General features: G+C 42.7%; 1 protein-coding gene across 1 annotated transcript; it reads left to right on the top strand.

The window, feature by feature from the left end:
- Positions 1 to 8,930: 8,930 nt before the first annotated feature.
- LOC115273240 (olfactory receptor 24) lies at positions 8,931 to 9,899 on the top strand. Its single transcript, XM_029916228.1, has one exon. The coding sequence runs from the start codon at positions 8,958 to 8,960 to the stop codon at positions 9,897 to 9,899; it is 942 nt and encodes a 313-aa protein (XP_029772088.1). The 5' UTR covers positions 8,931 to 8,957.
- The last annotated feature ends 4,393 nt before the right edge of the window (positions 9,900 to 14,292 follow it).

Here is a 14,292-nt window from a genome sequence, read left to right as displayed (position 1 = left end):
AGGGCAGTAGTAAATACAGCAAGACGTATAGATTTGCAAGAGAATCAGATTCTTTTCATGTGAAGGTAAACATTTCAATTTTGTCCAGTGGATAACAGTGGTTCATAATGTCTCTTGCATAATGGCAGACTTTCTGAGGATCATTACCTGATTCAGCTGCATTTCCTGAGTACTCTTATAATTAATTCTCAGGGCAATTTTCTACTATGTCCATTTCCCCATAATTTGATAAATGCCTCTTGAGTCTGTTCCCTTTATTAAACTGCGAATTTATCCATTCACTTCAGATTCTTGAAATACAGAGATCAAGAGCACAGGCTCTAGATCCAGACTGCTTGGCTTAGCTCTGCGACCTGCCGTCTGTGAAACATCATTTGATTTATTAATCTCCTTGTGTCTCCATTTCCTTATATGTGAAACAGAACCAGCCTCAGTGGGTTGTTATGAGTAGCAGATTGGCAAAGAACTTAGAGCAGTGTCTGGCATTATTGGAGGCACTCAATACAAAAGAAAATCATTATTTACTCATGCACGTATTGAGCAATTGTGTTTATGCCTCCTATATCTTGGATAAGATGCTGGCTGCAAAAATGAACAGACATGCAGTCTCTGCTCTCAAGATTTTGGAGGACAAGGTCTGTGTCTTTTCATGTCTTTGTCCCTACCACTCAGCCTGCTCAATAATTGTTCATGGAATTTGGTGGAATAAATGAGTGAATGAATGGGAAAGTGAGTAAAAGTGATATGGTCAGAGATACCCTTCATAAAGATCAATCCAGCAGTGACTGCAGGGTGGTTTGGAGGAAGGAGAAGGAATGCATAAGGACTAAATAAAAACCAAACCTTGGTAACCCTGAAGAAATGGGAGCCTTGATTCATTCTCAAGTAATGGCGGGAGGAGGAGGCAGATGGAAAATGACTAAAGAATGGAATGTTCAACGTCTGGAAGATGTGGCAGCTCATTGATAAATTGGCTTTGGCAGTGGAAGAAATGAGGGAGGAAGAGTCCAAGTTTCAATCATAGTTGTCTAGAAGGATGGTGATTTCATTTACAGAAAGAGATGCTCTAGAAGAAAATAGACTTTATTTTTTATTTAATGAACTTGCGATGCAGGACAAAAAAGAAAGGGACATCACTGCTTACTCTAACCATTTTACCCTGTGTCAGACACGGCAGATAATTTTACGCGCATGATTCATTTAATCCTCGACCATTATCACCATTCCCTTTTGACAAAGAAGGTGAGATTTGGGGGGTTAGGCAAGTCAAGTCACTCAAGGTCACATAGCTAGTGTGTGGTGAGCCCAGGAACCATCCAGATGTTTTTCTTTTCAAAATCCTTCCTTTACGTCTCAGGTGACGCTGCCTAATGTTGGCTGAGACCATCCTGTGATGCTGAGGGCTGCTTTGGTCACCTTCCATGGGCTACCTCGCTTCAGCTTCTCAGAAAACTCAGAGGTGGGTATTAATTCTGTCAAGTATATAAAGTTATAGAAAACAAAGTTGAGAGACATAAATAGTTACTTGGTTTAGAAGCCAGGGTTTTAATTCTGGTCCATCTGGATCCAATGTCTGCATGCTTCCCGTCATTCCACACTATATTCTTGCAAATTTTCCGGATGGAAATCCTGAGTTTGCAGGCAGCACATGTACCCCAATGTTCATAGCAGCACTGTCTACAATAGCCGAATCATGGAAAGAGCCTAAATGTCCATCACCTGATGAGTGGATCAAGAAGATGTGGTGTATATACACAATGGCGTACTACATGGCAATGAGGAAGAATGAAATATGGCCATTTGTAGGAAAGTGGATGGACCTCGAGGGTGTCATGCTAAGCGAAATAAGTCAAATGGAGAAGGACAGATACCATATGTTTGCACTCATAGGTCTAACAGGAGAACAGGAGAAACCTAATGGAGAACCAAGGGGAGGGGAAGGGAGAAAGAGAGTTGGGAAGAGAAAGGGACACAAAACCTGAGAGACTATTGAATACTGAAAATGAACTGAGGATTGAAGGGGGAGGGGGAGGGGGGGAAAGAGGTGATGGTAGTGGAGGAGGGCACTTGTGGGGAAGAGCACTGGGTGTTGTATGGAAACCAATTTGACAATAAACTATTTTTTAAAAAATTTCTAAGAGAGTAAATATTAAAAGTTCTTATTACAAGAACAAAATTTGTAAAAAAAAAAAAAATCACCTCTGAAAACTAGCAGACCTCTACAACAAAAGTTTTTAAAAGTGGATCCTAACTTAGAGTTGAGGACATTTCATGCATACCCTAAAATGGTATGCAAAGTAATGTCAAGGTATATATTTTCAGGGGTGGGGAGTGGAGGAAGGCCTATCGTTTAGCAGAATCTCCAAAGGATTGTGAGGCAAAAATTGTTAAGGAAAAGAGAGCCAAAGTGAGACCACTTAAGATCTGCTCCTTTGGCAAATTTCAAGTACACAATATGGTATTAGTAACTACAGCCCCTATTTGCACATTAGATCCCTAAATCTTACTCATTTTCTCCCTGCAAGCTTATACCATTTGACCAGTAACTCCCCAGTTCCCCAAGCCCCTCGTACCTAACCACCACTCTACTGGCTGTTTCTATGAGTTTGACTTTTTAAAAAAATTCCCCATGTAAGTGAGATCATATAATATTTGTCTTTCTCTTCCTGGAATATTTCCACCTAGCATGAAGTCCTCTGGATTCATCCATGTTGTCACAAATGACAAGATTTCCTTTGTTCTCATGGCTGAATTTTATATATACCCTACAGTTCCTCTATCCATTCCCCACTGATGGACACTTAGGTTGCTTCCACATCTTGGCTTATTGTGAATAACGTTACAATGAACCTGGGAGAGATGTCCATTTGAGAAACTGACTTGGTTTCCTTCGGACACATGCCCAGAAGAGGAATTGCTTGATCATATGGGAGTCCTATCTTAATTTTTTAAATGTTTTATTTATTTCTGAGAAAGAGAGAGCGAGCAGGAGCTAGTGTGCAAGTGGGGGAGGGGCAAAGAGTGAGGGGGACAGAGGATCCAAAGCAGGCTCTGCACTGATAGCAGCCCACCCAAAGCAGGGCTCAAACTTGTGAACCATGAGATCATGACCTGAGCTGAAGTCAACCACTGAGCCACCCAGGTGCCCCTCTATCTTCATGTTCTGAGGAACCTCTACACTCTTTTCCATAGTGGCCACACCAATGTGCCCTTCCACAAAGAGTGTCCAAGGATTCCCTTTTCTCGATATTATCACAACAGTTGTTAAATATTGTCTTTTTGGTAAAAGCCATCTAAAAGGTGCAAGGTGATATCTCATTTGTGATTTTTTCGCGTTTCCCTGATAATTGAACTTTTCATGTACCTATTGGACATTTGTATCTCTTTTTTTTTTTTTTTTCAAAAAGCAAAGGTCGTTTATTGCAGGTTCGAACCCGGGCCTCTGCTCACTCCAAGCTGGTGGAACGGAGAGAGCCAGAGAGCCCCGAACAAAGGTGGGGTAGGACTTTTATGAGTTTGGGAAGGGGGAGTTACAGGAAATTGTGACATAGGTACAGTGATCCAATTAGTATTATACAATATTATTTGTATCTCTTCTTTAGGCAAATGTCTGTTCAGTTTCTTTGCCCATTTTAATCAGATTATTTGAATTTTGGCTATTGAATGGCATAAATTCCTTACATACTCTAGATACATCCTCCATCAGATACATGGTTTGCATATATTCTCTCCCAGTCCATAGGTTGGCTTTCCTTTTATAGTTGTTTCCTTTTGCCATAGTGTAGTCCTACCTGTTGATTTTTGCTTTTGTTTCCTGTGCTTGTGGTGTCATGTAGAAAAAAAATCATTGCCAAAACCAATATCAAGGAGCTTTTCCCCCTACGTTCTCTTCTAGGAGTTTTATGGATTCAGCTCTTCTATTTTTGTCTTTAATACATTTTTGAGTTATTTTTTGTGAGTGGCATAAGATAGGAATCTGCTTTCATTCTTTTGCATGTGAATATTCAGTTCCCACAACTGCATTTATCAAAGAGACCATCCTTTCTCCATTGTGTGTTCTAGGCACCCTTGTGAAAGATTGGTTCACGGTGCATGGATTCATTTCTGGGCTCTCTATTCTATTCCACTGATCTCTGTGTCTGTTTTTATGCCAGTACCATACTGTTTTGGTTACTAGAGCTTTGTAACATAGTTGGATCAGGAAATGTGATGCCTCCAGCTTTGTTCTTTCTCAAAATTGCTTTGTTTTTTGGGGGGGGTCTTTCATGGTTCTGTACAAATTTTAGGATTGTGTCCTTTATTTCTGTGAAAAATGCCATTGGAATTTTGATAGTGACTGCATTGAATCTGTAGCTCACTTTGAGTAGAATGCACAATTTCACAATATTAATTATTCCAATTGGTGAACACAGGATGGCTTTCCATTTATTTGTGTCTTCTTAAATTTCCCTCATCAGTGCTTTATGGTTTTTGATATACAGATATTTCACCTTTTTGGTTAAATTTATTCTTAAGTGTTTTATTTGTTTTGGATGCTTTGTAAATAGGATTGTTTTAATTATTTCTTTTTCATTTTGTGTATTGATTTCATATCCTGCAATTTTACTGACTCATTTACTATTTCAACAGTGTGTGTGTGTGTGTGTGTGTGTGTGTGTGTGTGTGTACTTTTCAAGGAATTTCTATATGTAAGATCATGTACATGTATTTTTTTCTGATTTCATTGAATTATCTTTCTGTGTCTTGTAGTTCACTGCCCTTCCTTAAAACATCTATTTTGAATTCTTTATCAGGTAGATCATAAATCTGCATTTCTTTGAGGTCACTTACTAGAAAATTACTGTGTACCTTTGGTTGCGTCATTTTTTGTTGACTCTTAATGTTCCCTGAAATCATGCATTGATGTTTTCACACTTGAAGATGCAATTACCTCCTCCAATCTTTAAAGACCACCGGCTTTGGGACAAAAACCCTCTGTTAACCCTTCCAGGGACTCTTGGGCTCTTCGGTGGATTCTTAGACCTTTTCAATGAATACACCTGCTTCACACTTCTTGTTTCCTACAGTGGGGGGAGGGGACATTCTTAAGACTATTTGCCTCCTCTGGATCCTGCAAAGGCGGGCCAGGGGAGTCTTCATTTTGTCTTCCCCAAGCAGGGTCCTGAAATGCCCACGTGTGTGTGCTTTCTCTCAGCTCCTCAGAGTTGGGCTGGTTTTCTACACTTCCTTGCTAGGCATCTGCCAATGCCCACACTTGTCACCCTTGGAGGCACACGCTCACAGGGAGCCAGCGTTGGCGTGGTGGTGTTCCTGGGTGAGGCACACACAGCACGGGGGAGACCAGCTGGAGAGGCGGTCCGCAGGTGAGAGGCCTTCCCAGCGGTGTGTGCGCTGGCTTCCTGTTGGACTCTGTGGAATAGTTAGCAGGGTCTGGGTCCCGTTGATGCCTTCCGAGCCTTCCCTGTCCTGCTCCCCGCCTCTGCCTGCCCTAGTCACGAAGCTCGCCTCAGTGTCCTGCATGGGGTGAGGAAAAGGTGGGTCTCTGCGGCAGCATCTTGCACGGCAGGGGGCGAGGGTGATCAGACCCTCATTCACACACTCTCACTTTCCTCCATGGGAAAAACCAACGGCTGAGGGTGTCTCCTCGGCACTGAGCTGTGCTGCCTTGAGGGACGCGAGACGTGGCTGAAGAGAAGCTGTTCCTCTTACCCTCCCCCCCTTCAAAGTGCCAGCCCTCAGGCTGGTTTTGCTCCAGTTGTGTGCTGGGAATTCTCCGCTGGGCCCCAGACTCATGCACACATGCTCTCGTTGCCAGGTAAATTGACATTCTTTGTAGGGAATACAGAGAGCTGTTCTGCCATCTTGCTGACATCACCCAGTAAGTGGTCAGTAAAGGAACACAGGATTATGATCTGAGCAAGCACGATCATGTAATCTGCCCAAGTGTGCAAGTCTTCACTTACAACTTTAAATAGTGTTAAAGTTTCAAGCTTTCTTTTCTACATTATGCATTTAAGAATATAAATTTACTTCTACGTACTGCTTTAGCTGCATCTCCTTTGATTAGGTAGGGTTTTTTTTTCTTTTAGTATAGTTGACACACAATGTTACATTAGTTTCAGGTACACAACATAGGGATTCGCCTTCTCTAGACATTATGTTATTCTTGCCGCAAGTGTAGCCACCATCTGTCACCAAACGCTATTGCATCATTGACTGTCTTCCCTTGCTGTGTGCCTTTTCTTCCTGTGACTTAGTTCACTCCATAACCGAAAGCCTTTATCTCCACTCCCTTTCACCCATTTTGCTGATTCCCCCACCCCTCAGAACAACCATAAGTCTGTTCTCTGTATTTAGAGTTCTGATTTTGCTTTTTGTTTGTTCATTTGCTTTTTTAGGATTTCACACGAGTGAAAGCATATGGCATTTGTCTTTGACTTATTTCACTGAGCATAATGCACTCTAGGTCCACCCATATTGTTGCAAATGGCAAGATCTCATCCTCTTGAAAGGCCATTGTGTGTATCTGTGTTTATATAGATATAGACAGGTAGGTCTTTAAAAAACTATAAATATTACTTGTTTTGATGGTGATGTCTTGTTTGATCCATATGTTATTTTTAAATGTGCTTTTAATATTTCCAAACATGTAGGAAGAGGTTGGTTTTTTTTTTGTTATTGATTTCTAACTTGATTACATTATGATGATTGAACAGGCTCTGTTTGCTATGTCTTCTTTGCTGTTAAGATTTGCTTTATGGCCTAGTTTTTGCAGATATATGTCCTTGAAAAACTGTGGATTCTCTAATAATTTAGTGTAATTCTCAAGTCAAGCTGGTTAATTGTGTTCAAATTTTCAATACCCTCGCCAAAATTTTACCCTCCTAGCCTATCAATTACTAACAAAGATATAACAAAATCTTTTAATATACGGTTTATCATTTTTTCCTTATATTTCTATTAGTTTTCTTTCTTTATATATTGTAAGCCTGTGCTATTAAATGTATATTAGGAGCTATTTGGGGTTTTTCCCCTTTTCTGGTGAATTGTTCCTTTTATTATTATTATATAATGACTTTCCTTATCCCTTTTAATGCCTTTGCTTCAAGTACATCTTATCTGTAAGCTGTCTGTCTTCGTCTTGGTTAGTATTTCTTTCTATACTAGTATTATTCCTTTATGGCCAACCTTTCTGTGTCATTAAAGATTTATATATATATATATCACATCTTTTTTTAAAAATGTTTATATATATTTTTTTCTTTCTTTTTTTCATAATATTTTATTATCAAATTGTTTTCCATACAATATATCACATCTTCTTTATCCATTTATATCAGTCAAAGGACAAATGTTTAAATGGCATTAACTAATCTTGAAAAACAGAGGATCTCAGATTGGACAAAGGAACAAAATTCTATTATATCACGTGTACAAGAGATATACCTAAACTGTAATGACACAGAAAGGTTGGCCATAAAGGAATAATACATATATACATATAAATATATAAATAATATATATAAATCAATAACTCAGTGATCAAAAAATGAAATCTTGCCATTTGCAGCAATGTGCCTGGAACTTGAATGTATTATGCTAAGTAAAATAAGTCAGTCAGAGAAAGACAAATATCATATGATTTCACTCATATGTGGAGTTTAAAAAACAAAACAGATGAACATAGGGGAAGGGAAGGAAAAATAAAATTAGATGAAAAGAGAAAGGGAGGCCATAAGAGATTCTTGAATATAGAGAACAAACCGGGGATTGCTGGAGGGGAGGAGGGTGAGGGGATGGGCTCAATGAGCGATGGGCATTAAGGAGGGCACTTGCTTGGATGAGCGCCGGGTGTTATAATAAGTGATGAGTCACTAAATTCTACTCCTGAAACCAGTACTACACTATATGTTAACTAACTTGAATTTAAAAAAAAAAACCACTCAGGATTTTGCACACACACACACACACACACACACACACGCACACACACACAATTAAACACTTGTTGTAATTAGTCATATATTTTATGACTTATTTTGCTTCTTCATATTTCCTTTCCTGACTTAAAGTAGTTTGATCAAAATCTCTTTAGTTCTGTTGTTCCCTACTAAAGCTGACAAATTATAAATTCTGCATCCATTATTTTAGTGGTTACATCTAAACTTAAATCATGTACAAAATCCAAAATACTCAATATTCCCCTTCTCCTGCAACTCAGTACAAGAACCTTTCAACTCTTATTTTAATTCCTCCTCTTGTAATATGTATAACTGTTGCCTAATATATTAATCCATCTTTTCTGTGCACTTTCTTCTTTCCTCTCCTCCTCTGTCTTCCTCTTATTATTATTTCTAATATTTTTAAGTTTATTTTTGGAGAGAGAGCATGCAAGCAAGAGAAGGGCAGAGAGAGAAAGGGACTCAGAATCTGAAGCAGGTTCCAGGTTCTGAGCTAGCTGTCAGCACAGAGCCGGATGCGGGGCTCAAACTCATGAACCGCGAGATCATGACCTGAGCCAAAGTCAGATGTTTAACTGACTGAGCCATCCAGGTGCCCCCTCTTATTATTATTTTAAAATTCAACATTTTGTTTATTTTTTATGCATATAAACAAATTGCTTGGTTGTTCATTGGTTCCTGGATATTGCTTATTTTTAATTTAGTTTGTTTTATGCTGAAGTAAATCCCTTAGTAGCTTTTCCAGCAAGTTTTCACGCATGGTATACTCTTAATCTTTCTCTGAAGTGGGAATATTTGTGGGAAGGTCCTACTACCCAACCTTGACCTTGAGTTGTCGTAAAGTCTGCATCAGTAGTTCAAGGTGTAACCCATATACAAACATGTTATATTCAGTCTGGATAGGAAATTGGTTGGGATCTCACCTGATCTTCTAGCATCATTTCTGCAGTATTCATGTAACTTTCCCCTTTCAATGCTTCAAGAGGAATATCACCCATGGACCCAAGGAACCAGACCAGCGCATCTGAGTTCATCCTCCTGGGACTTTCAGAAAATCCAGAGCAGGAGACCCTCCTCTTTGCTCTGTTCCTCTGCATGTATGTGGTCACAGTACTGGGGAACCTGCTCATCATCCTGGCCATCAGCTCAGATTCAAGCCTCCACACCCCCATGTACTTCTTCCTGGCCAATCTCTCCTTGGTTGATTTCTGCCTGGCCACCAACACAGTCCCGAAGATGCTGGTGAACATCCAAATCAGGAGCAAGTCAATCTCCTATGCCTGCTGCCTGACCCAGATGTACTTTTTCCATTTCTTTGGCATCATGGACAGTGTCTTGATTGCTGTGATGGCTTATGACAGGTTCGTGGCTATATGTCACCCTTTACACTATACCACCATCATGAGTTCACGCCTCTGTGGCCTGCTGGCAGGTGGCCCGTGGGTGTTTTCCTGCTTCATCTCCCTCACTCATATCCTCCTGATGGCTCGTCTGGTTTTCTGTGGGAACAATGAGTTACCTCACTACTTCTGTGACCTCACTCCCCTTCTCAGGCTTTCTTGCACTGACACATCTGTGAACAAGATCTTTGTGCTCATCGTGGCTGGGATGGTGATAGCCACACCTTTCATCTGCATCCTGGCGTCCTACGCTCGCATCATTGTGGCCATCATGAAGGTCCCTTCTGCAGGTGGCAGGAAGAAAGCCTTTTCCACCTGCAGCTCCCACCTCTCTGTGGTTGCTCTCTTCTATGGGACCACCATTGGGGTCTATCTGTGTCCCTCCTCTGTGCGCACCACGGTGAAGGAGAAGGCCTCTGCAGTGATGTACACCACAGTCACCCCCATGCTGAACCCCTTCATCTACAGCTTGAGGAACAGAGATCTGAAGGGGGCCCTGAGGAAGCTTGTTAACAGAAAAATCACTTCGTCCTCCTGACCACAAGGGCACCTGGAAAATTCCGGGAAGTAGGATCTCAACATCTAGGGTCTTGGGCAAAAGTATGGAATTATCCAGTTTGGGAGCATAGCCACTTTGGATTTTGAATCGCAGAACTTTAAGAGGAAACTTCAAGATGGCCCTGTTAACTATTTTCTCAATTACTGGGACAAGGGAGGGTCCTTTAGGATATGTCTGATATTGTCTTCCCAGGAAGATCAGTCTAGCCCTGCCAGATTGGATTTGTCCTAGTTCCAAATCCAGTTTGCTCTCCACAAATATTTAAGTATGTATTCTGGGCTTGATGTAGGTGCCGGCCATGGGGTGGTGGAGTTTACAGCTGAATATGGGAGGAGACACTGGACACTAATTATCAAGAATGAAATATGCACACGAGGGCAAGCATAGGACGGAGTAGGAACACCCAACACAGTCTGGAAGGGAGAATCAGTTTTCCTAGGAGAGATGATCGCACACCTCAAGGGATAAGATGATGTTTTTTAGGCAAATATGAGGACAAAGAGTACCAGAAAAAAAAATAATAAAACCCAGTATGTGAGAAGATTAGAGAGCAAGAGAAAGAGAGAAAGACACATTTTTGAAGTGAAAATCCAGTTATGGTGAATGACTTGGGGCATGCCACATCAAGGACTTTGGGACCAACTCAAGAGTTTTGCTTTTCCAGAGAACCAGGGAGTTCATTGACTTCCAGGGACCAAAGTCAGGGAGCATGCGGGTGACTCATGGCCCCTCCACCATCACTCCTGTTCCGTCTTCTGGGGGAGCAGGATGGCGTGTGCTAGATGAAAGTTGTACAAGACACAGGGAAGAAAAAGATGGAGACTATGCACTAAGGAAATGAGGAACCACCTGATGGTATAAGTCTTCATAGGCAAAGAGGAAAACACCAATCAACCGAATCATGAATGTCTAAGCCAGAAGGAAGCTGAGGCATGCCTCAGTCACCATATATGCCTGTGGAATGCATATGAGTCGTAACACTGCTTACAGCAGAAGCGAGAGCTGTGTGTTTCAGTTTTCCTCCTTTCTCCTCATCATGTTCCTTTGCTCCATCTCATTCCCCCATTCTATAGCCCCCGTGAAAGCAATATGTCTCATTTATGTCTATTGTGAGGTAATGCTAGTCTTTATACGGAGACAACAAAAATGGAATGAGCAGTGACTTTGGGGTCCATTTCTGGGCTGAATGAGCAGTGAATGGGGCCAGAATCTTTCAAATGGTGCTAAGAGCTGACATTATCTTAAGTGGAATGGCTTTGAGTAATCATACATCTAGTTTGCTTATGTTACTTTCCTTCCATAAGAATTGAATTAGACTTTCTCAGTCGAACAAGCAGACCTCCAGAGCTGGCCCTGTCGTGGGCTGGAAAGATGATGCTTTCTGGGGATATTCTGGTGAAGAAAACCCAGAACCTAAGAATATTGGAGCTTGCCATGGGGAACCCATCATTCTGGTCAGGGATTTTTTGGAATAACCAAAAACTAGGTGATGGCTGAACCACAGCTCTCTCTCCCTGTAGGTCCCCTCCCTTTTCCTACCATATGCTTGCAAGTGGTGACAGTGATGGTTGGCAGAAGGGATGCAATGGGGTTGTCTGGTGCCAATAAAAATGCCTTAAGATTCTGTCAGCCAAACTACCTCTGTCTTGTTTTATGTTAAAAAGTTAAGGCCTCACTTCCAGGAGAGATTTGTCCCATTAGCCCTGACAATATCAACATCCAACATTTGCTGGCAATTAATGTGTTTAATTAATTCATCCAACAAATATTTGCCAGGTGGCCTGTATGCCAGCTATTATTCTAAGCCCTGGCAACAGAGCAGTAAGCAAGTGAGGGGGGTGGGGGGAAGCCATTTCCTATGACTGCAAGGTTTAGCCCAAAGGAGTTTTCTAGGGAGTGGAACTGTTCCGTGTCCTGGTATCAGGGCAATGACTTTGAAGGTACAAAAAACTTTAAATGGTGTTCTATTTCCCCAGACCCCACAAATCTATACATGGGATGAAATTGCCAGAACTGTGCACCAGAAAAAAAAAAGCTAATTTTGCTGGTATTAATTTTTTTAATAAAATTAAACACTAGAAAACAAAGCAAACATTCCCATTTCAGCAGGGAAAACAATAAACAAAGAAATAATTGATGTGGTAGATAATTACCAATGGTGAGAAGGACTTCAAAGGTGTAATGGAGGGTCTGTGACAGAGACAGATGGGGGTATTGTAATGCGGGCATTTCTGAGGGCATTTGGTCTCTGTTAAAATGACTTCTGAGCTGAGACCTGAATCAGACCAAGAAGAAAGTGGGCATAGTGTGTCAGAAGAAAGGACTTGGACATGCGACGTCAGGAACAAGTCAGTATTTAACTTTTAAGGAGCTGTTTCTGTTTTGAAAGTATATTTGGATTTGTATAAACAAATTAGATTTGCAGGAACAAAATCCTGCAAGCGTTATAAACCCAGCATGTAACGGGGCTTAAAACAGCCAACAGTTACTGGCTTGTGGTTTCTGTGGGTCGGGAAACTGGGCGTGGCTTAGCTCAGTGACTTGGCTCCGGGCCTCTGATAGGGGCCAGTCACAGTGTCCGTGGGGACTGCGGTCCTGCCCTGTCTTGACTGGATCAGGGCATCTGGTTCCACTCTCGCTTTGAGCGGACCTCAGCTCTTCACTGATCAAAGACAGCAGTTCCTAGCCGGTTGGGTCTCTCCATAGTAGGGTGGAAGAGAGAGGGAGAGACTGAAAGGGAGACAGAGAGAGACTGAGAGGGAGAGGGAAACAGGGAAAGGGGGAGGGAGAGACAAAGAGAGGAAGAGAGAGGGAGGGAGCGGGGAGAACAATAGGGAAGGAGAGAAGGCGGAGTGGAGAGAGCAAGAGATGAGGGAAGAGGCGTCAGAGGAGGACAGTGTGAACAAGACGGAAGCCCCAGTCTTTATAACCTAATATCAGAGTGACTTCTTACCATTTTGGCAGTGTTGCATTTGTTGGAAGCAAGTCTCATGTCCAGCCCACAGTTGAGGAGAGGCCATTACACAGGTGTGAATACCAGGGGGCAGGAGTCTCCGGGACCGTAGCCATCTCAGAGGCTGCCTGACACACCAGCGTCCTCCCAGCTGCTGCCTTTCCAGGCCGTCCACCCACAGTCCAGCTCATGGGATGTGGATGGACTTCTCAAAGGTGGGTGCTGCCGGCGTCTGGACACTGAAATCATGCAGTTCCAATTTAAGACACAGGGGGGCAGCAGAGACACCCCACTGGGAGGCCTCTTCTCTCCAGGGCAAGAACACAATTTTACAGGGAGCTTCTCCCAAGCACAGACCTCCTGGGAATCCTGGTTCCTGACCCCACCTCAGTCCTGTCACCACAGGGGAGCCACAGACCCGCAGCTTCCTGAGGGCATCCCAAGCCAGCGCACATTAGGAGAGCGGCCTTGATTGTTTCAAATTCCCCATCCATCTCTCCCCCAGGACTCCCTGAATCTTTGCTTTCTTTTCCCACCCCACCCAGGAGTGGGGCTGTCTGGGGTCCAAATGCGGGGGGAGGGTCCAGGAGCCCTTGTTCTTTCTGAGGTAGGGAGAGACAGAGGTGGTGGGGGAGAGAGAGAGAGGAAGGCACCACAACCATGATTAAAAATAAAACAAGAACAGCATATGTGTATGAAGTCTCAAGTTCGAGGCGGACTTGGGACAGGTGGGATGTAGTGTCTACTTCATCTGAGGGGCAGGATCAAGGTGGGACTTGGAGCAGAAGGCCAAGGGGCAGGCGGAGAGACAATATCGACAGAACAATCGGAAGTTTAGGACCCTCAACATTCCCTAGGTAGGTATCCATTGGGTGCCTAGGATGTTCCTAAGAAGTCTCAGGCCTGGGGATCCAATGCATTAATCTCTGCCCTTCAGGAACTAATGTTCTGGTATCAGAGTCCATCAAGGAAGATGTGAGAGGGGCTCCTGGGTGGCTCAGTCGGCTGAGTGTCCGACTTCGGTTCAGGTCATGATCTCACAGTTCCTGGGTTCGAGCCCCGCGTCGGGCTCTGTGGTGACAGCTCAGCCCACTTTGGGTCTTCCATTCCCTCCTCTCTCTCTGCCCCTGCTCTGCTCTCTCGCTCTCTCTCAAAGATAAATACTCATTAAAAAAATTTTTTTAACATTTTCATCACCCCCAAAAAGAACTATCATACTTAATGACAGTTCTTGTACCCCATTCACCCCTACTTCTTAGCCCCCAGCCCTAAACAACCACGAATCTATTTTTGATCTCGACAGCCCCGCTGATTCTGGACATTTTGCATAAAGAGTCTGTGCTCTCTGTGACTGGCTCCTTTCACTGAGCATAAGTTTCAAGGTTCGTCCGTGTGGGAGCATAGACCAGTACTGCATTC

The sequence above is a fragment of the Suricata suricatta genome, chromosome 12 (genome assembly GCF_006229205.1).
Source record: "Suricata suricatta isolate VVHF042 chromosome 12, meerkat_22Aug2017_6uvM2_HiC, whole genome shotgun sequence".
Lineage (NCBI taxonomy): Eukaryota > Metazoa > Chordata > Mammalia > Carnivora > Herpestidae > Suricata > Suricata suricatta.
Note: the sequence above shows the minus strand (reverse complement) of the source record. Positions and strands in the feature narration are given on the sequence as shown.

What these genes read in the sequence shown, in the direction of transcription:
- LOC115273240 (XM_029916228.1), top strand. Translation starts at nt 8,958, where the DNA reads ATGGACCCAAGGAACCAGACCAGCGCATCTGAGTTCATCCTCCTGGGA.